The 22,142-nt window shown below is 43.2% G+C and overlaps 1 protein-coding gene across 1 annotated transcript in view; it reads right to left on the reverse strand.

The window, feature by feature from the left end:
- The window catches only part of BEND4 (BEN domain containing 4), a 32,469-nt gene extending 10,593 nt beyond the window's left edge, over positions 1–21,876 (reverse strand). Inside the window, exons 1-3 of the mRNA XM_047091864.1 lie at positions 21,390–21,876; positions 13,502–14,068; positions 269–360 (exon numbers count right to left, since the gene is read on the reverse strand). Of these exons, the coding sequence (XP_046947820.1) occupies positions 269–360; positions 13,502–14,068; positions 21,390–21,876 (1,146 nt within the window). The remainder of the gene's footprint in view (positions 1–268; positions 361–13,501; positions 14,069–21,389) is intronic.
- Between the last annotated feature and the right edge of the window lie 266 nt (positions 21,877–22,142).

Consider the following 22,142-nt stretch of genomic DNA (forward strand, 5'->3'; position numbering starts at 1 on the left):
GCCAAAAGACTTGCCTATGCCATTTAAACTGGCATTTCTTTACCGCCCCCTCTCAAGAGTACAGCGTTGAATTTTGGTGAGTCAAGTACACGCATGATCTTCCTCCAAAGTACATGGACTCATAGGTAATAAGCACCACAGACCTCAGAGAGTCAAAAATGTGTCTTGCCGGCCATCTGTTCTGGCGCACCCGTGGAAGCTATTGAGAAGCTTGGTCTGAAGGAAACTTCAGACAGAATGATGTCTACCTTCTTCCCTAGGAACCTACCTCGGCGGGCTGGTCGGCTGGCTGGGGGATCAGGAGCTGGTTGTGATGCTGCAGCACAGTCTTCAAATAATCCAGAACGGTCTGGCAGGGCACTGGGTGGGAGAGATGGCAACGATCACACATTAGCTACCCCAGGACAAGGAAATCAAAAGCTTTAAAGTTTGAAGAGATTTTTGATGTAAACATCTAAATAAAAAAAGACTTATTTTCTAAAGGAAATAGAATCTTCTTTCATTTGACATCCGTAGTTATTTCAGTTTGTAAATACAGAACAGATGCTATGATTTGGGGAGAATTTTTAGGCTCAGCACAATTCACTGAAAACTTTCAAGTCATACTTACTCTAAGATGGATTTGGGTCAATAATATGATCAATGAACCAGAAGATATGTATCTTGACTTCTTTGACTCAAGTTGTAACATCAGCACTCAGTGATGTTTTTTAAAATCAAGGTACTGCAAACTAATGTTTTGCCAGTTTTTAATTAATAATATAATGCCCAATTTTACGGACAGATTCATTCCTAGCTCTGCAAGCAAGCAGGAATGCCATGCAGTGTAGACCTGCTTCCCAACGTGGATACAGCTGGCCAGGGTTTTTACTCATCTGGTCCAATACAGAGTTGGTTATTGTGTATTTCATTAACTGTTGCACTAATCTTTTGAGGTTGAAGCTCATAGATTCATTGAATAATTACCATAAACTAAACAGATAGTAACCCAACACGGTACATTTTTTGTACTACTGCAGAAATAATTCCTACATCTTAAGATTGATATAAGAGCCATTTCAGAAGTAGTACTAATTGCCTTTAAAGGTCTTGGTAGCTTAGTTAATAACCCAGTTTATAGGAATTATTGCCACTATCTGTCTCAGATGTGTGTTTTCTTTAGCTTTTTTTTGTCACAGTAAAGAAAATAATGAATATTTAACCGAAATCCCCAAAGTATCACTACTGCTTCTTGGTTTTTCTCACCTTTTTTTTTTTTAAAAGATCGCAAACATAAGTTATCATCTTTATCTACACAGCTAATAGCTTTGGGTTTTTTAGGTGACATCATGTTGTAATATAACAAATCAAAAACTACATCAACATCCTTTTGAAGAATCTGAATGATAGGAAGTAGAAGTAGTTTAAGAATCTTGCCAAAAAAAAAGTACCATATATTCTTAAATAACCATCCTTATGGACCTGTGTATTTTAGACCTGTCACAGGCCATGCCTAAGCAGTCCTTCGAATATGGTCTTCAAATTGGAGAAGCATTTGCCAAATAACCACAAACTCAACAAAAAGAAGGCATACGTGCATCAGTTTGAAATAGGCCTTTTATTAAACCAAAGTTTAATAAAACCTGTCAAGTACCTCTAATTCACTGGCCTGTTAAAAGTCTAACCCACTTTACTGACACCACAGCAAGTTAAGAATGACTCTTTTGTTAATGGCATTGACTGTGGGGGGAAAAGCAGGGGACCTGAGAAGCTAATGCTGAGTTCTGGGTTTCCACTAACTGTGTGGCCCCACTGAACTTGTGTCCAAGTCTCCTGCAACCAGCGTGGAGTGGGAGACTCCCAATGGCAGCACTGGGTCCTTCCCGGTTTGTGCTCAGAAGCAAACACCGCTGTACACGTCACTGCTTTGCCAAGTGACGCATGCAAGGTGTTACTCTGGATTTATTTGGGAAGTCTTTTTTTTTTTAATAATTTTTTTTAATGTTTATTTATTATTGAGAGGCAGAGAGACACAGAGTGTGAGCAGGGGAGGGGTGGGGGTGGGGGGAGACACAGAATCCCAAGCAGGCTCCAGGCTCTGAGCTGTCAGCACAGAGTCCAACGCGAGGCTCGAACTCACGAACTGCAAAATCATGACCTGAGCCAAAGTCTGTTACCTGACCACCTGAGCCACCCAGGTGCCCCTATTTGGGAAGTCTTAGTAAAATTTGCAAATACTCATGGACTGATTAGGATTTGAATGAGACTTCTTTTGATCCTTTACCCATATTTTTTAGTCATTAAGATGTCTAAGAAAAAAATGTTTAAATGAAACACTAAAATGCTTACAAAACTGAATATTCAGCATGACCTCAACCATGTTATGAATAATTATGTACATAAAGAGATTGAAAAGAAATAAACCAAAGTGTTAATAATAATTAAAAACGATTATATTTTAGTAGCAAGATTAGGGTAGTTAACACTATCATCCTTGTAAAAACCAGTTTAAAAACATTTCTACAGTGGGCATGTATTATAATTTAAAACTGGTTTGAAGAATATCTACATAATTATTATCCCCCCCCACCCCTTCCTTTGCTATATATTATCTGCAGTGTTTGTACACAGCCCTGGAAAGGCTTGGAGGCCGACTCTCCCATCTCCTAGCAGTGCTAAGCTATGAGCAAGGCCAGCTGATTCAAATGTTGGAAGAAAACAGAATTTCATGCTCATTTACTGGCTGTAGGAGGCAAGTGGGTCCTGTAGGTTGATATCTGGGCACAAGACTGAAGGCCAGGAAGACAAGACAAAGCTATTTAGCCAGTTATTAAAGAGAACTCAGTTGTTAAGTGTCCGATTCTTGGTGTCAGCTCAGGTCATGATCTTGCAATTTGGTGGGTTTGAACCCCATGTCAGGGTCCATGCTGACAGCATGGAGGCTGCTTGGGATTCTCTCTCTCTCCCCCTCTCGCTGCCCCTCCCCCCCTCGTGCTGTCTCTCTCAAAATAAATAAATGTAAAAAAAAAAAAAAAAAGAAATAGCCACCAGGCATGATGCTGGGCCCTGAGTAACACCCTCCTCCAGCCCCTCCCTAGTGCGCTCCCCTGGCCCTGACCCTCACAAGGCAGAGGCCTCCAGGCCCCTATCCAGCACAGGGCATGTCCCTGCTGTTACAGATTTGAAACATTGCTCTCTGCTAGGGCTCTTTGGAGGGTTGCCTAGATTTATAATAGGGAAGCTGTAGAATCAAATGAAATATTTTTGGTGGAAAAAAAAAAAGAAAGTCTGGAAAATAGAGATAGTTGTGTCTATTCAAGAGGGATGAAAGCGGAAGGAAACATTATCCTGACCCACAGCTACACCATGCTGCCTTCCCAGAGAAGCACCGGGCACTGAGAAGGCAATCGTGGAAAACCCCCTGTCCTCCTGCCCTGCTGTTGTGTCAATCTACAGTTTTGTGGACACACTGTGGAATTTCCCAGTGAGCACATGGGGCCCTCAGAGATGGGGAATAAGAGGCCTTTGCTTCGTTTGAGATTCCTGCAGTCCTGGCCAGACACTGCTCCTCTGGCCTCCAAGAGATGAGAGATGGGGTCAGGGCTTCCACCAAGAAAAGAGCAGCAGGATCCTCAAGGAGCTGATTATGCCCCAGACACCTCACATCCAACTGCCTCCTCACGCACATTGTGAATTAAGCAAGTCATTCCCGTCGATGGAGAAGCTACCAACTCAGACCCACTGGGCAGGTTTCATGTATTTACTTATACATTCTGAAAAAGAAAGGCACATGCACCTAGCAGGTTTAATGAGACAATAAATGAGGAACCAAAAACTGTAAAAGCTTCTATTAAAGGGAAGGGAGAATATAAAGGTACCCCAAATGTCCCTAGTTGTATCCTGATATTGAGAATTTCCACCCCCAGCCATGTAATAGCATTTTAATTTTTTTTAATGTTTATTTTTGAGAGAGAGAGAGAGAGAGCACGTGCACGTGGGGGAGGAGCAGAGAGAGAGGGAGACACAGATTCTGAAGCAGGCTCCAGGCTGTGAGCTGTCAGCACAGAACCTGACGCAGGGCTCGAACCCACACACACTGAGATCACACCTGAGCTGAAGCTTGATGCTTAACCAACTGAACCACCCAGGCACTCACCACCACGTAACAGCATTTTAAAATGCATACCAGAGAATCCTAGAAAGAGCAAAAAACCTGAGAGGAAAAAAGCAAATTAGGAACATCTTTCATGTCAACAGATAAAGACTGAGGGAAACAGGTTACAAATACTCTGTTGGGTATCTAAGACATCCAGATGAATGTGCTACTCTCAAAAACAAACACACCCTCTAGCTTGGATGGCTTGATTTTGTCATGGCCAGTGTTAGTTAAATCCACACAGACAGGGTCTTCAACACATTCTCAGTACTAGTATATAATAGCTGACAAGAAGGCGTGAGAAGAATTGGTCCCAAAGTCATCCATGGGTACTTTTTTTCCCCTTAACGTACTGCCTCTGGCACTAGGAACTGTGTGATTCTGGGCAAGTTACTCAACCTCTCTTAGGCTCTGTTATCTCATCTGTAAAACCTGGACAATTGCCTACTATATACAGTTACTGTAAACTTTAAAATAATACATGTAAAGCAGAAAGCACCCAGCAGATACTACCTAATGTAAGCTATTATTATTTTACGAGTAGGAGCCTAGTGAGTTCCTTAAAGGTTACTTCACTGACTGCTGACTTTGTTTTAAGGCTCTTCCAAGGAAAACTGTTCCAATTCTGTTTTTTTTCCCCCCATATTAAGGGTGCTTGGGCTTGGGTACCCAATTTTCATTGCAGATCATTACGTTAAAATTTTGATCAGAGTAGAGTTTCTCTTGTTTCTCAAGCATTTAATCTACTTTGCTGTATAATTGTTTTTAAAGACTTACAAAATACAACACCTGTGATTTTATAGGGAGATTGAAATTATTTACTGTCCTCTGATGACCATGCCATCTGTGCGATTGTATCATCTTTAAGCGTCCTATTCACATTGTGTCTATAAGGTAGAAGCACCTGAATTGTAAATATGAAGAAATAAACGATGAGCTTTAGAAAATACTCAGCCTTACAGATGCATGGTTATGCTTTTGATTATGACAATGTCCCATTTCTGTCTTATTTATTTATTTATTGTTTAAATTTCTTTAATGTTTATTTATTTTTGAGAGACAGACACAGAGCACGAGTGGGGAAAGGGTGGAGAGGGAGACACAGAATCGAAAACAGGCTCCAGGCTCTGAGCTGTCAGCACAGAGTCCGACGCAGGTCTTGAACCCTCAAACCATGAGATCATGACCTGAGCTAAAGTCAGATGCCCAACTGGTTGAGCCACCCAGGCGCCCCCCATCTCTGTCTAATTTAACTGATGAGGGTAGATGCCACAACATGCCTGACACTGGGCTAGGATTTAGGATACACAGATAATGTTGACTTCATCTCTGCCTTCAAGGAGCTCAGATGGCCAGCCCCTCTTCATATTGGGACACCAGGGAGAGATAGAAAGAGAAAAAACAAATACACACAGTAAAAACTTCCCAATACTGACTTTCACAGACATATACATGATATATTATGGCAAGTGGTTAATTCTGCCTGGGAACAGAGAGGGGTAGAATTTGTTACAGAGGTGAGTGTCACCTGAACTGGGTACTGAAGGAGGAGTTGGAATTTCTCAAGTGGGGAAAAGAATATGTTCCTGAAATGGAAGGAACAGCAGGAGTAAGGGAAAACCAGTAGCAAGTATAAGGTTGCACAGGAATCACAACTGTCCAGTGGGGTTGGAATACTTGGTGTATGGTGTGAGCTTAGAGTCTAGTCTCTAAAAATGGACAGGAAAAGATTCAGGTAGAAAGAGACCCCATGTGTCATACTGAGTGCTGGAATTTACTCTACAGACCAGGTGAAGCCTTTAGAGGCTTTTCAGCAGGGAGAGGCTGGAGTCTGGGAGTAGGTGAGTGGCTACTGCAGTAGTCCATGTTGAGATAGGCCCGGATGAAAACAGTGGGGAGAGGAGGAACCCATACTGATGTGTATCCAAAAGGCGGAATCCAGAGAGGAGACTGATAGGACATAGGGGAGAGACATGCGTAATGGATGGATTGGAGGTTTCTAACCTGGGTAACTGCATACTGACCTCTTTTTAAGGATACCGCTTACAACTGGGGGCGCCCTGGGTGGCTCAGTTGGTTAAGCGTCTGACTTCAGCTCATGTCATGATCTCATGGTTTGTGAGTCTGAGCCCTGTGTTGGGCACTGTGCTGTCAGCTCAGAGCTTGAAGCCTGCTTCAGATTCTGTCTTCCTCTCTCTGCCCTTTCCCCACTCACACACTGTCTCAAAAATAAACATTTAAAAAAATTAAAAATACCACTTGCAATCTAAGAAAAACACTTAAAATTTCTGTATTACTAGGCACAGAACACTTTCCCTCTGTTTCTTTCTTTTTTAAAAAATGTTTACTTATTTTGAGAGAGAGAGAGAGTGTGAGCGAGCAGGGGAGGGGCAGAGAAAAAGGGAGACAGAATCCCAAGCAGGCTTCAGCTGTCAGCACAGAGCCTGATGCAGGGCTCGATCTCACGAACTGTGAGATCACAACCTGAGCCGAAACCAAGTCTCTGCCGCCTAACCAACTGTGCCACCCAGGCTCCCCTCCTCTCTCTGTTTTTAAAGTTGCTATTTATTGAGCACTTACTGGAAGAACTAATAGACATCCAACTGCTACTTAATGAACTTAATACTTCCAACATTCTAATAGTATTTTTTTTTATTTTTTTTAATGTTTATTTATTTTTGAGACAGAGACACAGAGTGTGAGCAGGGGAGAGGTAGAGAGAGGGGAGACACAGAATCTGAAGCAGGCTCCAGGCTCCCAGCTGTCAGCACAGAGCCCGACGCGGGGCTCGACCTCACAATCCGCAAGATCATGACCCGAGCCAAAGTCGGACGCTCAACCAACTGAGCCACCCAGGTGCCCCCTAATAGTATTATTAATTTCATGGTACAGAAAGAAACTGAGGTTCAGAATGGTTGATTTGCCAAAAATCACAGCTAGCAAATAGCAGAAGCAGAAATCCAAACCCAGGTTTGACTCCAAACCCATTGTCTTTTATCATATTCTGTCTCTCTCAATCTCATGGCCATAGCAAGAGTTATGAGGACTTTTACCAATTTCTAAGTAAAAGAACTAAATCCTTTATACCTCTCTGTTCCTATCATTTGCTCTAAGTTTTTACTCAGGATATATTCACAGGTCTTCATCCTCCTTAGAACCCCCCACACTAAATGTGAACAATAGGCTTCTGAGGACTAGAAGCCGCCCTGAACATTCCTGCACAGGCACTTCTGGGCATGTGTAAGTGGGAGGCTGCCGAGAAGGCCCCAGGACATCCACAACACACTCACTCCAGGGGCTTTTTACTGTTGTAAAATTATCCAAAAAACGGACATTACTGATTTATCTTTCTAAAATATTCTTAGAAAATGACAACTGTGGACTAATAGGATCAGTGGTGCATAATTCAAGGTGAGTTTTCTGGTTTGTACTCTTTTGAGTAAGTACAATCCACCCTCATTATTTGCAGAGCACATGTTTTCAAATTTGCCAACTTGCTAAAATGTATTTGTAACTGTCAAATCCATATTTCCTGGTGCTCTAGCAGTCATCTGCGGACTTTTGCAGATCACTGAAAACCTGGGTTGCACAATGCACACATTCCCAGCTAAGGCTGAACAAGGTTTAACACTTCGGCTGTTTGTTTCAGCTCACAGGGTAACAAGTGTTCTTCTCTTCACGTGCCATGTTTTTCATACTTTGTGCTTTCTCTTGGTGATTCTGCTGTTTAAAAGGTACCCCAAACACAGAGCTGAAGTGCGGTCTAGAGTTCCTAAGTTCAGGAATGCTATGATGAGCCTTAGGGAGAAAATACGTATTAGATAAGCTTCATTCACGCATGAGTTCTAGGGCTGTTGGCTGTGAGTTCAATGTTAATCTGACAACGCTATATATTAAAGTCTCTTTAGACAAAAACATACATAAAATAAGGTTATGCATTGATCAGTTGGTAAAAATGTGACTAAAGGTTCTCAGGAACATAGCTCTGTACTTTTCCTAGGGGTAACGCTTTGGTATTCGCTAATTCAGTCTTGACGGTGACTTTATAGAACATAACTACAATGAATAGTAAGAATCGACTGTATTTTTAGGGTGGAAGAGGGTAATACACTAGATCTAGAATCAAGAGACTTTGATTATAATCCTAGCTCTGCCACGGGGGCGCCTGGGTGGCTTCGTCAGTTAAGCGTCCAACTCTTGATTTCGGCTTGGGTCATGATCTCCAGGTTCGTGAGTTTGAGACCTGCACTGGGCTCTGTGCTGACAGTGTGGAGCTGCATGGGATTCCCTGTCTCACTCCCTCTCTGCCCCTCCCCTTCTCATGCTCCCTCTCTCAAAGTCAGATAAATAAACTTAAAAAAAATAATAATCCTAGCTCTGCCACAGACTTCACCTATCCAGGTTTCAACCTCTTTGCCTATAAAATAGGAATATTAATATTTGTTTGGAGTTATGAAGATAAATTGATAATTATAAATGTACTTTTTAAAAAAGTAGAAAGTCCTTGGGGTGCCTGGGTGGCTCAGTCGGTTGAACGTCTGACTTAGGATCACATCATGATCTCACAGTTCATGGGTTTGAGCTTGTGTTGGGCTCTGTGCTGACAGTTCAGAGCCTGGAGCCTGCTTCAGATTCTCTGTCTCCCTCTCTCTCTGCCCCTCCCCTGCTTGTGCACGCACGCTTTATCTCTTTCAAAAATAAATAAACATTCAAATATAAAAGTAGAAAATTCTTTGATAATATTAATAGTGTACTTCTATCTGGCACTTAAAACATCCCAAGGTATTTTTAAAAAATGTTTACTTATTTTATTTTGAGAGACGAAAAGAGATAGCACAGGTGGGGGAGGAACAGAGAGGGAGAGAAAGAGAAAGAATCCCAATCAGGCTCCTTGCTGTCAGGGTAGAGCCCAATGTGGGGCTTGATCCAACAAACTGTTGAGATCATCTTAGCCAAAATCAAGAGTTGGCCGCCTAACCAACTGAGCCATCCAGGCACCCCCAATCTCAAGGTGTTTTTAATATGTCATAATTATTTTACTTTGGAAGTTATTTTTTTAAATTACCATATTTTATGATCCTTAGACCCACATTTTTTTCGTGTTTTAAAATCTCTGAGCTCGTTCAAAGATGCAATTATGATTCACAGTGTTTTTTCCTTCTTTCTTAGTGGAACATAGAATATTGGCGCATCTTGCATCCAATGGGTCTTAAATTAGATGACATACAGTATTTTGTATCTATCCTCCCTTAGGAGTTCTCTCATCTCGTGTTGACTGTATGCTTTCTAAACAAGCATGCAGGGGGCACCTGGGTGGCTCAGTTGGTTAAGCATCTGATTTCGGCTCAGGTCATGACCTCGCGGTTTGTGAGTTTGAGTCCCACATTGGGCTCACTGCCCTCAGCCTGTCAGCATAGAGCCCATTTCAGATCCTCTGTCCCTCCCTCTCTCTGCCCCTCCCCTGCTCGCGCTCTCCCAACAAACAAACATGCCAGCTCTAAACTGACACCCTCTCCAGTGAGAAGTTTTCCCAACATTTTCCTTCTTTTAATAACGTCTCAACTTTTTGTATTCCTGATCTAAATATCAATTCTTCTGTGGCTTTTTACTTTTAACCTATCTTTGCTTTCTTGCCTTTAAAAAATTAAACTTTTCAACTGACTTTCTTAATTTCTAGTGTGATCATCTAACACCAAAGAGTAAGTGCTAATGCTCTTTCCTTGGGATAAAATATTTAATAGCCTATATCTGCAAGTAACTGTGGACAGGAAGTCAGAGTATTATTCTCCAGAAGCCCCTTGCTTGCATGTGGCTGATATTAATCAACAGGACTTTGTGGAGTGTTTCACAAATAAACAGTTACCCAGCCCTCCCAGGAGGTGCTGGAGGTGCACCTTCCCCAAACTCTTCCTTCTTTAGAAAGGTCTGCACTTTCCCATCCTCTTTTATAGTTGCCCTTCCTAGATATGAATGCTTTATTTCAGGAAAAGAAAATAAAGAAACAGGAATCTCAAAATTACTCAATAGCACAACTCTGGAGTGGCAGAGAAGGAACTAAAACCAGGGTCTCAGCTCTGACCTGGGGCAGGTGTCCCTATCTTCTTGTTAACTTTATTTCCTCTGAATGCTTTGTGTCTTTTTGAAGTTTATTTTATTTTGAGAGAGAGCGAGTGTGCATGCATGCCCGGGAGAGGGGCAGAGACAGAGAGACAGAGACAGAATCCCAACTAGGCTCCACATTGTCCGCACAGAGCCCAACTCAGGGCTCGAACCTACAGACCATGAGATCATGACCTAAGCTGAAATCAAGAGTCGGACATTTAATCGACTAAGCCACCCAGGCGCTCTGAATGCTTTCTCCTTTGTACTCATCCATCCTGCTTGGCTGTAAATACAGTTATATCACAACATAAGGGTAATTTCTACTACAGGAAGGTCGCAGGTGCTTCCATGGAAATGCACTGCCCTCTGGAACAACAGAGGTCTTTTGAAGACATTGGGAAACAGTGATGATACTTAAGGAAAATCCATCCCAAATTCCACAGGAGAGTTACTGCTTGCAAAATACTCTTGTTAGGGGCGCCTGGGTGGCGCAGTCGGTTAAGCGTCCGACTTCAGCCAGGTCACGATCTCGCGGTCCGTGAGTTCGAGCCCCGCGTCAGGCTCTGGGCGGATGGCTCGGAGCCTGGAGCCTGTTTCGATTCTGTGTCTCCCTCTCTCTCTCTGCCCCTCCCCCGTTCATGCTCTGTCTCTCTCTGTCCCAAAAATAAATAAAAACGTTGAAAAAAAAAATTAAAAAAAAAAAAATACTCTTGTTAGATGCAAAACCAGAGTGTACTACTTGCTGCACTTTTCTTCAAACGACTGTCTAAAAGTTACAGATTTCCCCCACAAAATTAGTAGCTAATGGAGTGAAAGGTGGATTCTTAGGTGATCACTATCTGGTTTGCAAGTGACACGTTCAACTGGACACCCAATACTAAGGTGTCCCTAGGTAATGAGTATGTGTTAAATAAGCTAATCTTTCTTCAATTTTACACTAAGTTTTTTCTGTTCATAACTGACAAACTGATTTTTATTTACATAGTTGAGTTTCGGTATGAATTACAGCAATCATGGTTCTCCATATGAAATGGCTATTGATTCAAGTTTATGGAGGGGACTGTCAGCAGAGCTGGAATGTTTGCACTAACAGTGGTGACCACACCCTAATTTCAACAAGTGTCCTTCAATACTGGACTATCAAGAAGGCTCAATTAATTTCAGCATTTTCATCTTTCTGGAAATGGAAAAAGACGGTGATTAGTGGCAGGTCAGCAGTGAGTTAGTTATATCCACGACACAGCCCTTCCACCTGGCACAGTTTGGGAAATGGGAGGACTAAACCCCAAATTTGCTTAATATTTACCAAGGTCAAATATTTAGAACTGGGAATTAGACAATACCACTCTGGACTTCTGTGTCACCTGTCCCTGCGCTCTGAAACTCTTACCCACAGTTCTGAATGGCTGATGTAAGTATCTAAAATTGACTGATCTCCAGGATAGTATTTTCTCCCCCAGAAAGGCACAGAGGAGGGTGGGGAGTAAGATGGAAAACACCCCTTTGGGTCGGATCAAACCCATAATTAACTGACCATACTTTATGGAATTGTGAAAGCTGTAAAATCCCAGCATGTTAGCTACACCCCTCTTTCTCTGCCATGGAGAACCCAGTGGAACAATGGTTCCACTGTATTCTTTAAGCTCTACCCAGTGTCTCCTGTGGTCCCTGCCTTCCTGACTTGAGAAGACACCACGGCCCTTTTATCTAACCCCAACGCTCAACTGCAAAGAGAGAGAATGTTTTCTTACATTTTTTTAGTATTTATTTTTGAGAGTGAGAGAGAGACACACACAGTGCAAGTGGGGGAGGGCAGAGAGAGAGGGAGACACAGAATACAAAGCAGATTCCAGGCTCTGAGATGTCAGCACAGAGCCCAAAGCGGGGCTTGAATCCACGAGACGGGAGATCATGACCTGAGCCAAAGTCAGATGCTTAACCGACTGAGCCACCCAGGCGCCCCAGAGAGAGAATGAATTTACTTCACCTCCTGCACACACGACTCCCCCACAACATGACTGCATTAAACCTAATTGCAAAATATTCTGAACCAAACCTCAGGTCTATTTGAGTAATGCTTTTAAATGAAAGGACAGAAAGAAAATAGATTTCTGATCTGGCAATTCTTAACACTTGTTTTTTGCTTCCTAAGGGAACTAATAAACAAGTGGGTAATGTTCTTCAATATTTCCTTATTTTTAAGTCAGTTGCCAAACTGGGCGGTTCAAAGACACTGAGTTAGGAAACGAACATACTTTCTATTTATATTTATGTATCGGCCTTTAAAATTTTTAACATGCTATATATGCTTTATTTTGAAATATACTTTATTAGTATACTAGGACATGTATGCAGTTAACCAAGAAGCGTGTACATTGGTGGATACATTCTCAAAATTTTTTATCAGTGGGCTGCACGATTAAAAGGATTTGAAGATATTGCTCTAGCTAACGATCTCACTATCTTTTGTAAGCCACAGACATGCAGGAATGAATTCAAAGGTATAAGCAAAATTGGTACCTTTTCAAATAGTAAAAAAAAAATGGCTTTGCAACCCAGAGATCTTGCCATAAAGGTGACTTTACTATGCAGCAAATCTAATGTCTCTAAGAGGCAGGAAATGCCTGCTTTGCCAGGGGCACAAATAGTTTGAGTCTGCTTAATTACTGGTCTGTCTTTGATCTTTTCCTTTCAGTTTACAGTTGCTCATTTAACAGGGAGCTTGCATGCTAAAAAGAGAAGATACCTGTTGAAACTCAACAAGAATGGCAAGAAATGAATGAAACAGAAGAGACCACTTGTTCAGTACTACTCAAGTCCAACCACCGAAGGTATCAGTTCACTTTCATCTTTATTACTAACTAATAAAACACAACAAAATCTTTAAAAATACAAAAGCCGCTTTTAAAAAAAGAGGGCAACATTTTGAAGAAAACTCAGGCTCACGGTACTTGGCCTATTTCAATCTTATTGTACCACGTCTGGAATCTTTTTTATATGGACAGAGACATCTTTGAATAGGGTGGTGGTCTTCAGGCCTATATCTCTTAAGATTGGACTTAAACATAGAACAAGGCTAGTAGTTTATCCTGAAACTTCTGTGTGGTACTGGAAGGGTAAGGATACCCTGTGCATGCCTGTTTTTTCAACTTTTTTACCTCACTGGCCAAAACCATACATATACATGCGTGCATGCACGCATGCACACAGAGACACCAGGAAGGAATGATCTGCAGTTAGCTTGCAAGAAATATGGCACAGTACCTGGGATGCTCTCTAATTTCCGTCTGAGCTCTTCATTTTCTTGTTGCAGTGAAATAACCTCCTGCTCCAGCTCTTGGCATCTAGGACAGTAGCCTTCCTCTTCCTCCTCCTCTTCCTCCTCGGGCAGTGTAGAAGAGGACGGGTGACCATGGGATTCGGATGTCGCCGGGGAGGTCCAGCCACCTAGTGTATGCACGGGGGAGGTTGACAGAGGATCCACGTCGGCCAGGTGGCCATACTCACTGACTGATGAGGTGTTTGGAGTTGGAAAGCTCCCCGAGAGCAGGTAATTTTGTAGGGAGTCAGTGAAAACCCTCAAAAAGGCAGAAGTTTGTTGTTTCCTTTGCATATATTGCATGTCTATGTCTACATTATCTGACGTCTGACTGTGGACCCCTTTCCCGACGTGACACTGTTCCTGTCTCTCAGTATAACTCGAGCCTTCCTGCTTGACACAAGAAATCATGGATTGAGAATGGTTGGAGTCCAGTAGTTTTCCTCCACAATTTAAGAGACTAAGAACTCGACTGCATTGCTGGGCAAAGGCATCCAAGATCATACGACTCTCTGAAACACATGAAAAAACACATCAGAGACGGACAGCCAAAGACAAGGGTAAGTAAGGTCCTCAATTTTGAGGTTAACATTCAAAAATGTTAAAATTATGTATTTCTACTCTCCATCCCAAACCAAGGTAACACAGTGAATGTACTTTTTAGTAGGATGCATAGCTTCCTGTCATTCTGCAACCAGAGGGGTGTCTGAAGAGTCATTCCCAGTCCCTCATTCTGGGAAATGGCTGCACTGTGGCTTTGGGCACCACAGAGAGATTTCCCTCTCTGTGGCATTAACTGGCCTGTACAAGTCTGAACTCACACCTCTGGCTTCATTAAGATCCTTACTCTAACGAATCGAGCCAGCTACTGCAGACTCAATTCCTCCTTGATAGGAGGGCTTACAGCAATCATTACTTCTATTTCTGGAGTGCCCTCATGCCCTTGCTATTAATCAGCTGATACAATCCCTGACGAGAGTACGTTGCTTCCAGATGCAAACTGGAGAAGAAAGATAAGTCTTTTTGAAGAGCTCACTAGACATCTAAAGTAAAACAAAGGATGGCCTATAAGGCAAAAGATGATGAGCCCAAAAGCAAAACTGTGTTATCCAACATCTGTGTTCACTATTCTTTCTCTTCATTTATCTGTGAACTTGGATTTCTTGTCAAGGCCAATATTTAGGCCAATCCATACAAGTATCATGTAAAAAGCAGTAGTGCTTCTTCCATGAGCCTCTTCCATTAGGTTGCCAAATCTTTTAAATGGCATGTGTCCAGACTGCTGGTTAGTTGACATAAATGTATTCTAAAGCATACTAATTGTCAATCAGTGAAAAATAAAAAGCAAATGGAAAACAATCAGTTCAAACAACCAAAAACACCTCAAACATTGTGCAAATGTGATTTAATTCTGTCAGTCTTGGGTCTTGAAAATTCACCCTAAATGCAAATATCACGAGGTGCAGCCTCTTCTTTCTGGACTACCACCCAGAATGGGCTATTTATAAATATACAGAGATACTTTATAGGGCTTGTATACAGCTATAGGATGCCTCTCATTTCATCTCTTCCCTATCCAGAATAATGGCAACAAACAAAATACTGTAGATTTTAGATGCCAATAAGTATTTATGATAGAAATTTAACTAGCTACCTACTGTCTCAACTTTAAAAATGAAAAATGGTGAAATGTTTGAGGGCTTCTATGGGAACAACAAAATATTTACTGAATGCATGTGGGTCCTCTCATAAATATATAGATCTTCATTTGTAACACTGGACATTGCTTTGGCTGCATTCTGGGTAGGCTGAGAGTCCACGGGACTACTTTGTTCTTGCCATGGTGCTTTCCCATGCTTAGGAGCAGTACCACCCTTAGACATAGGGAGGGGGGCCCTGCCCTAATCATCCTCCTCCATCCCTTCCCCTCCCCATGGTAAGGTACCCAAGATCCAGGAATTCCTTACTTAAACTGCTTCGAGGGCCTGTGCTGGACTCTTCCCTGAGCCATTCTCCCAAGGATAGACCATGGTGCCAGAGCCTGGAAGTTTGGACGGGGGCATCCATTCGTGTGTATGTGAGGCTCCTCCTATTAGAAGATGAAGCTGGGGGTGGGGAGAGAAGGCCATGGGCTGGCTGAAAACTCCAAAGTCAGATCTGGTCATTAAGGTATATTTGTCAGGGGAGGTGGATGGAACATATTTTATTTAATAGTTTGTTAATTATTTAGATATATGGTATGTAGGCCTGCATCTGTACTCTTGTCCTAAATCCCACAAATATTAGGCACAGGCCTGTTTTTTACACAGTGATTTTGAGTGCTGAAGAAGAAAACCAGATGTCAGGCATAGTTTCAGGCTAGAATTGATTGATGGGCTGGGAACTTCACTGAAGCAGCAGCCAGGACAAAGTTCACTTGCTATACTAGAGAAAAGGGAGATGGATATAAGAAGTATCTTTTACACACCAAACAGTGGAATTGATGCCTCTGCCCCCTGCCAGATGGAAGGGAAGGACTGAGCCCCTGATTTAAACCAAAAGGTAATGGGGAAAGACCTTAAATATTTGGGTATTAATTCTTTACACTGACCAAAACCAAATAAACAAAGTAAACAGCTGAACCATAAAAGTGGGAAGCCTTCAGATGTTGCACAGTGGTCTTCATTTCCGGGTTTTTGTTCTTTTATTAGTAAAATCAAAGAATGTTATTGATCACGAATTTTCAATTCTAGCACACTGGCAGTTTTCATTCATTTTAATCCTATAATCCCATTCTAGACCTGAAGTTGTATTTACTGTTTGCATTTTAATCAGCATGGCCCTAACTGATTTACAGCCTATACACCTTTAACGTAACCTTGATGAAAGGAACAAAATATGCAAAGAAAGGCTAAAATAGAAGTGGCTATAAAGAATTGCTCAAATATATTTGTTCAATGTCCTAAAACACACTCAGTAGCTTTAATCATATTGATACATCACATTAGAGTATAGATTTTAAGGGAAAAAATCTGACTTAGGGACAAGCATGATTTGTTTTCTTAATTGAAGGATAAGCTTGTAATATGCTGAGAAAAAATCATTATGTACACTACATTATGAAGATAATGTATTAAAGTGTACCCAGAGTATCAGAGAATAGCTACAACCATAAAACACTTCTTGCCTTCAGTTTTTACAAACGCTTCATTCTGAATTTGTTCTCAGAATTGATAGATGCAAAAATAACGACCATAAAAAGTTGAATTTCTCCTTTTTGGTACCTTGAAATATTTAAATACTGTTTTAACGTCAATACACGGAAAGATATGATGAACAATATTACTATTACACTTGGCAGAAAACAGCAAATCTTTCTACCTACTACATATTGCAGCCAGCAATACTTTAGCTTTCCAGACAAAATATAATTAGAAATGCAAGTACTGTGCAATGCTCATTATCGCTAAGAAATGGAGAAAAGTTCTGTTTTCATATGAACACAATTGAATGGTCACTGACCCATGATTCTTAATTGAGCAAAGTATGAACATGTATTTTGAAATTTTTTAACTGTTTTTTTTTTTTTCCTAGTTACAGAATGCTCCACTCAAGAGATGGCAGGGAAGAACACCAACAGTTTACAAAGGGGCTTTAAAACTACCTACTTTATTCTTAACTTCTCTAAAATTAAACACCACAAAATATTCATACAGCACAACCACAAAGCACTATAAAGTGACCACTTGTAATTTATTTTGCTCTATTGCACAATCTGTTGGGATAGTATCATGTTGGAAATTTTGCCTAGTCTGATTCCAAAATCTGAACCCGTGATTTTTAATTAAAAAATTCATTTCTAGAAATTCTTCTGAATGTAAGTGGTTTAAGCCATCCTACATCTGATAAGTGAATAAGAAGAGGGATGGGAACTCGGCAATCAAACACAGGCGCCTTACTTTAATGTCCTTCTTTGTAAGTAAAGCCTTGAATGGAATTTGCCCATCACAGCACATACCCAAGAGTATTCTGTTACTATGAAGGAGATCACAGCCATCGAGATTAGTGGTAACCTTTTGATTTTAACCCAGCGGAGGGTGAAATATATTAATATTAAAAATGCAGAAGCAGAAAAAATTTTTTGTGACCTATTATCATGTATCCATAACATTATATCTACCAAAAGGATTTCCAGCTAGTTCAAAATAGATGATTTCCTTAAAACATTAATATAACTTCTTAAGAGAAGACTTCAAGGCATAGAAAATAGAAGTTAGAAAATGAAAGCATCTTTGGAAGTATCACCCTTGTCTTAAATCAATGAACTATGTCTTAAAAAAAATGCCATCCAATTTTTTTTCATAATGGCAAACATCAAAACAGCAAAACAGGATGCAATTTTTCTAAATAAATAAATCAATGATGTGTCAAAAATTAACAGATGAGTTAATATACTTGGTGCTATCAAAACCAGATGGTGCTTCCTAATATTCATCCTGCTCAGTCAATCCCTGAATATTTTCTGGACCATCGGTATATAAAATAGGATGCTGCTATTTGTGATGGCAAACAAAAGCAATCATGCCTGCCAAGCACATACTATAACAGGCAGCATTTCAGCTCTGCTAGACAGAAAGTAATTAGAATGCTTTTAATGTCCAAAAGAATGATGCTGATAGGCTGCCACAGATGTGTAGATTTATGAATATTTATATGGTGGTTTATAGCTGACACTTTTATCAGTTGAAGAAGATAAAATATCTGCCTGACTCAAAAGCTTGACAGTCAGGTTAATAAAATCTCATTAAAGAGAATGACCTATGCAATTATATAGGATTTATTGTAATTCATTTTTGATTGTACTCTGCTTAAAGATGCAATTTCCCATTTCCTGATGCCAAATTTAGGCTGCATATCAAGATCTACGTGGGTTTTAACTCTAAGCCTCCCACAGAGGAAAAATACGCTTTTAAAACCATGGTATATTACCCCTTTTAAGGAAAATTATACTCTTCATGAGATTTTATAAGAATGCTGAAAAATCTATTTTTAATCACATTTCTCCTCTCAATGGTTTATGGCTTTTAATGGGAAATAAGATTCACTTCAACCTTTTCATCTTTTCACTGCCTTTACGCTGGACACTCAGTTTTATCTCTTCTGTCCTTGACTCATTTCATCACATCAATGTTTTGGCTATTTTCAGTCTATTAGGTGGCCCTCGAGGCTACAGTAACACTTCTGTGAGGGTGCAACAAGCAACTTACCACCTCCTTCAGCCCCCTCCTCAATATGCTTAAGTGGTGTCTGTCTGTACACACATGCTCATTGGTTCAAAGTGGAACCACTAGTTCCTCAAAGAGCCAATCAGCTCTTAAGGTGACTGTCCCTCTGATGGCCACTCACATCTCTGTGCTGGGTTAAGAGATGGGTTTGTCCATCAATGATTAATATTATGACCACAATTCAGGATGTCTAGTACTATGGCCTTTTTTTTTTTTTTTTCTTTTTGCTGCCAGACCATTTTCTTCATTGCATGGAAGAAACCTACTATCCAATTCCCATTTTTCCAACAAGCAAATGGCATCCTGCCCTTGGTGCTATCAAGCTTACTCTTTATGACCTGAAAGAAACAAAGAAAGAAAGAAAGAACGAACGAAAGCAAGCAAGCAAGCAAGCAAGCAGCCTTTAAGAATAAAAGGTAATAAAAAATATAGGGAGTTTCAGGGGTATCAAACAAAGCCCCTTTTCACTCTTTTAGATTCAGTGATATTGTGATTTCCACCTGGGGATGGAGACAAAATTAGCTAAGAAGAAACACTGAAAGAGTACATTTACAACAAGGTGAAAAAGGAAAACAACACCCACAAACTCCTTGTGAATGAAAGACAGGAAGGACACTGCCAGAGTAGGAAGGAGCATGGAAAGGACAGCAAGTGGCTGGTGCAGAAAAAAGAAACAATGCAGGAAAAATAGCAGGAAAAAGCAAGGTTAAAACTATGGATGAAAATGGCAATGAGGGAGCAGATTTATAGTGTATAAAAGGAAATAAAAGATTGAAAGACAGCAAAGACTAAAAGGAGAAAGCAAGATGAGATTAAAGACTGAACAGGCAGATAAAAAAGGGGAACCCTCCCCCAGTAAACATGGTGGAACTAAGGTTATGCAAGGGAGTAAACAAATACAGAACATGGGAAAAGAACCCAAACTGCTGAGAAAGAACATAAAAAAAGATAAAGATTAAGCAGAACTAGGGAATAAACACGGGCATGAACTAAAAGTAGTATAAATAAGACTCCAAACCCAGAGAGAAAGAGCACAAACCTACTACTAAGAAGGGGAGAACACAGAAGAAAAATGAGAAAAATGGAAGTGAATGGGTAGCCTAACAATGAATATAAAAACACACGAGAATATTGGGTCAAGGGCAACTGAAAATAAAAAAACCCACCCCACCAACAATAAGACACCTACACAAGAACCCCACTCAAAGCCGACAAACACCTCCAAATCAGTGAGACATGTGACAGAACAGGAAGTCTTCACTATTACCTGTAATTAGATTTTCTTTCTCAAAACCAATCCCTCATGTGTCAAAATATTGACAAACAACATAACATTAGCATAGGCGTCTATAACTCATTTAGAGACAATGCTCACATTTTCATTAGGACAAAAGCCTTGGACTCACCGACATGCAGAATTTGGGGGGTTCTAAAATACCAAAAAAGGCCTGAGCAGGAACTTTTAGTTCTGATAAGCGAGATAAACGCGGAGGGCCCTTGGGCCAGGCCCCCAGGCTAAGGCTTTTCTACCAGCCCACCTCCCATAGCTTAACCCGCAGGGGACCTCCTGCAGCCTCCCGGTGGAGAGGCATTTCTTCAAGGGGCAGGACAGATGCTCGGGAGGCTCGCGATCCCGGGGTGCAGCCCCCACCCTCCTGGTGGGGAAGGGATAAGCGGCGGGCCCCGAGAGCCCGGGGTGGGGGTGGGGGAATCTTCTGGGCTGGGGGGAGGGGCGGGACGTCTCCTTCCCTAAAGTCCGCTAACAGGGGCGAGCGTCAGGTCCACCCGCGTGGCTGGTGCACAGGAACCCGCTGTCTGACACGGTTTGGGACTCTGGGGTGGGTGGGGAAAGAGGGGCAGAGGGAGCAGACAGCGCGCGCATGAGAAACACAAGCGCACAGAAGAAAAAAAAAAAAAGAACCCAAGAGCCAGTCGAGTGGACCGCGACAGAGTAATAGTGCACCAAAGAGGTGGTTAAAAAGATAATCAGAAGGCCAGGAAAGAGAGAGAGAAGGAAAAACAAGAAGAGAAGAAAGAGAGGTAAATGAAGAAGTGGAAGGAAAAAGTGAAACAGCTGAGGATAAAGGGAAGGCGTCCCCGAGCGCCGCCAGAGCAGCCCCAGCCTCTCCGGGAGCTGCCGTGGCGGTCACCCTGGGGTGTCCGGCGCGCGGCCTCGGCGCCAAGCCTGCTTCTCTGACCCCCGCCCGAAAGACCCCTGCCGCCGACCGCCACAGCCCGGCTTCCTGGGCGCGAAGCCGCAACCGAGCGCGGAGCCACCTGTTAGGAGGCGCGCGCGCCGTCGGAAGCTCCGCACGCGGCGGCGGCGGCGGCGGGGAATCCTCTAGAAGTTGCTGCCCGCGCGTGGAGGCCTCAGGGGTGCGCTCGGACGCCCGACTCTCTCTCGGCCCGGACTGCACTCGCCCCTCTCCACCTCTCCGCTCTCCCCTCACGACCCTCCCGCCAGTCCGGCGCGCGGAAAAGGTGTCCGCCATGCCCAGCTTCTGGCTCCCGGGCCCCCACCCCTCCCCGCGGCCGAGCGGGAAGGAAAGTTGCGCCCAGGAGTTGGTACCTGCGCTGAGCTCCAGGCTGGCGCCGTCGCTGCCCGCGCTGCTGCTGCCCGCGGCGGCCGCCGGGCCCGGGCCATACCTGACGACGGCGGCGAAGGACGAGGATGATGAGGCGGCGGGGGACGCCGGCGGCGGCGCCGGAGTCCTCAGGTGGCCCTGAGACGCGGCGGGCGTGCACGATGGAGACGACGACGACGCGGCGGCGGCTGCCCGGCCGGGCCCGGCGGGGTAGGTGCTCTGCGCCTGGAACTGCTGCGGCGGCGGCGGCTCGCTGCTGCTGATGGAGACGGCGGCGTGCGGCGCGAAAGGCGGCGGGGGCGGCGGCGGCGGCCGGACGTGCGGCAGCTCCACCAGGGTGGGTCTGTCGTAGCGCTTGGCCAGCGCCGGTCTCTTGCTGGGGAACGTCTTGAGGACGCTGTAGGGGCTGCGCTGCTTGTAGATTTTGGGGACGCTGGGCCCCTCCTCCGCCGGCTGCATCTCCTCCTCCATCCTGCGCCTCGGGGCCGGTCCCCGGTCGCACGCCCCCTCCCCGCCGGGCGCCGGGCTCCGAGGGTGCCTCCGCCTCCCGCCCGCCGGCTCTGCCCGAGTACGCGCGTGTGGGAGGGTGTGTGCCTGTGCCTGGGCCGCCGCCGCCGCCGCCACTGCCGCCTGTCGCTGAGGCTGGCATAGCTGAGCCCCCGCGCGGGGGGCTGCCGCCCGAGCGCTGATTGACAGGCCGCCTCGCCAATGCCTGGAGGGAGAAAGGAGGTAAAGAG

The sequence above is a fragment of the Lynx rufus genome, unplaced genomic scaffold (genome assembly GCF_022079265.1).
Source record: "Lynx rufus isolate CCGP_SWC_20201006 ecotype Redwood Valley unplaced genomic scaffold, mLynRuf1.p SCAF_3, whole genome shotgun sequence".
Taxonomy (NCBI): Eukaryota; Metazoa; Chordata; class Mammalia; order Carnivora; family Felidae; genus Lynx; species Lynx rufus.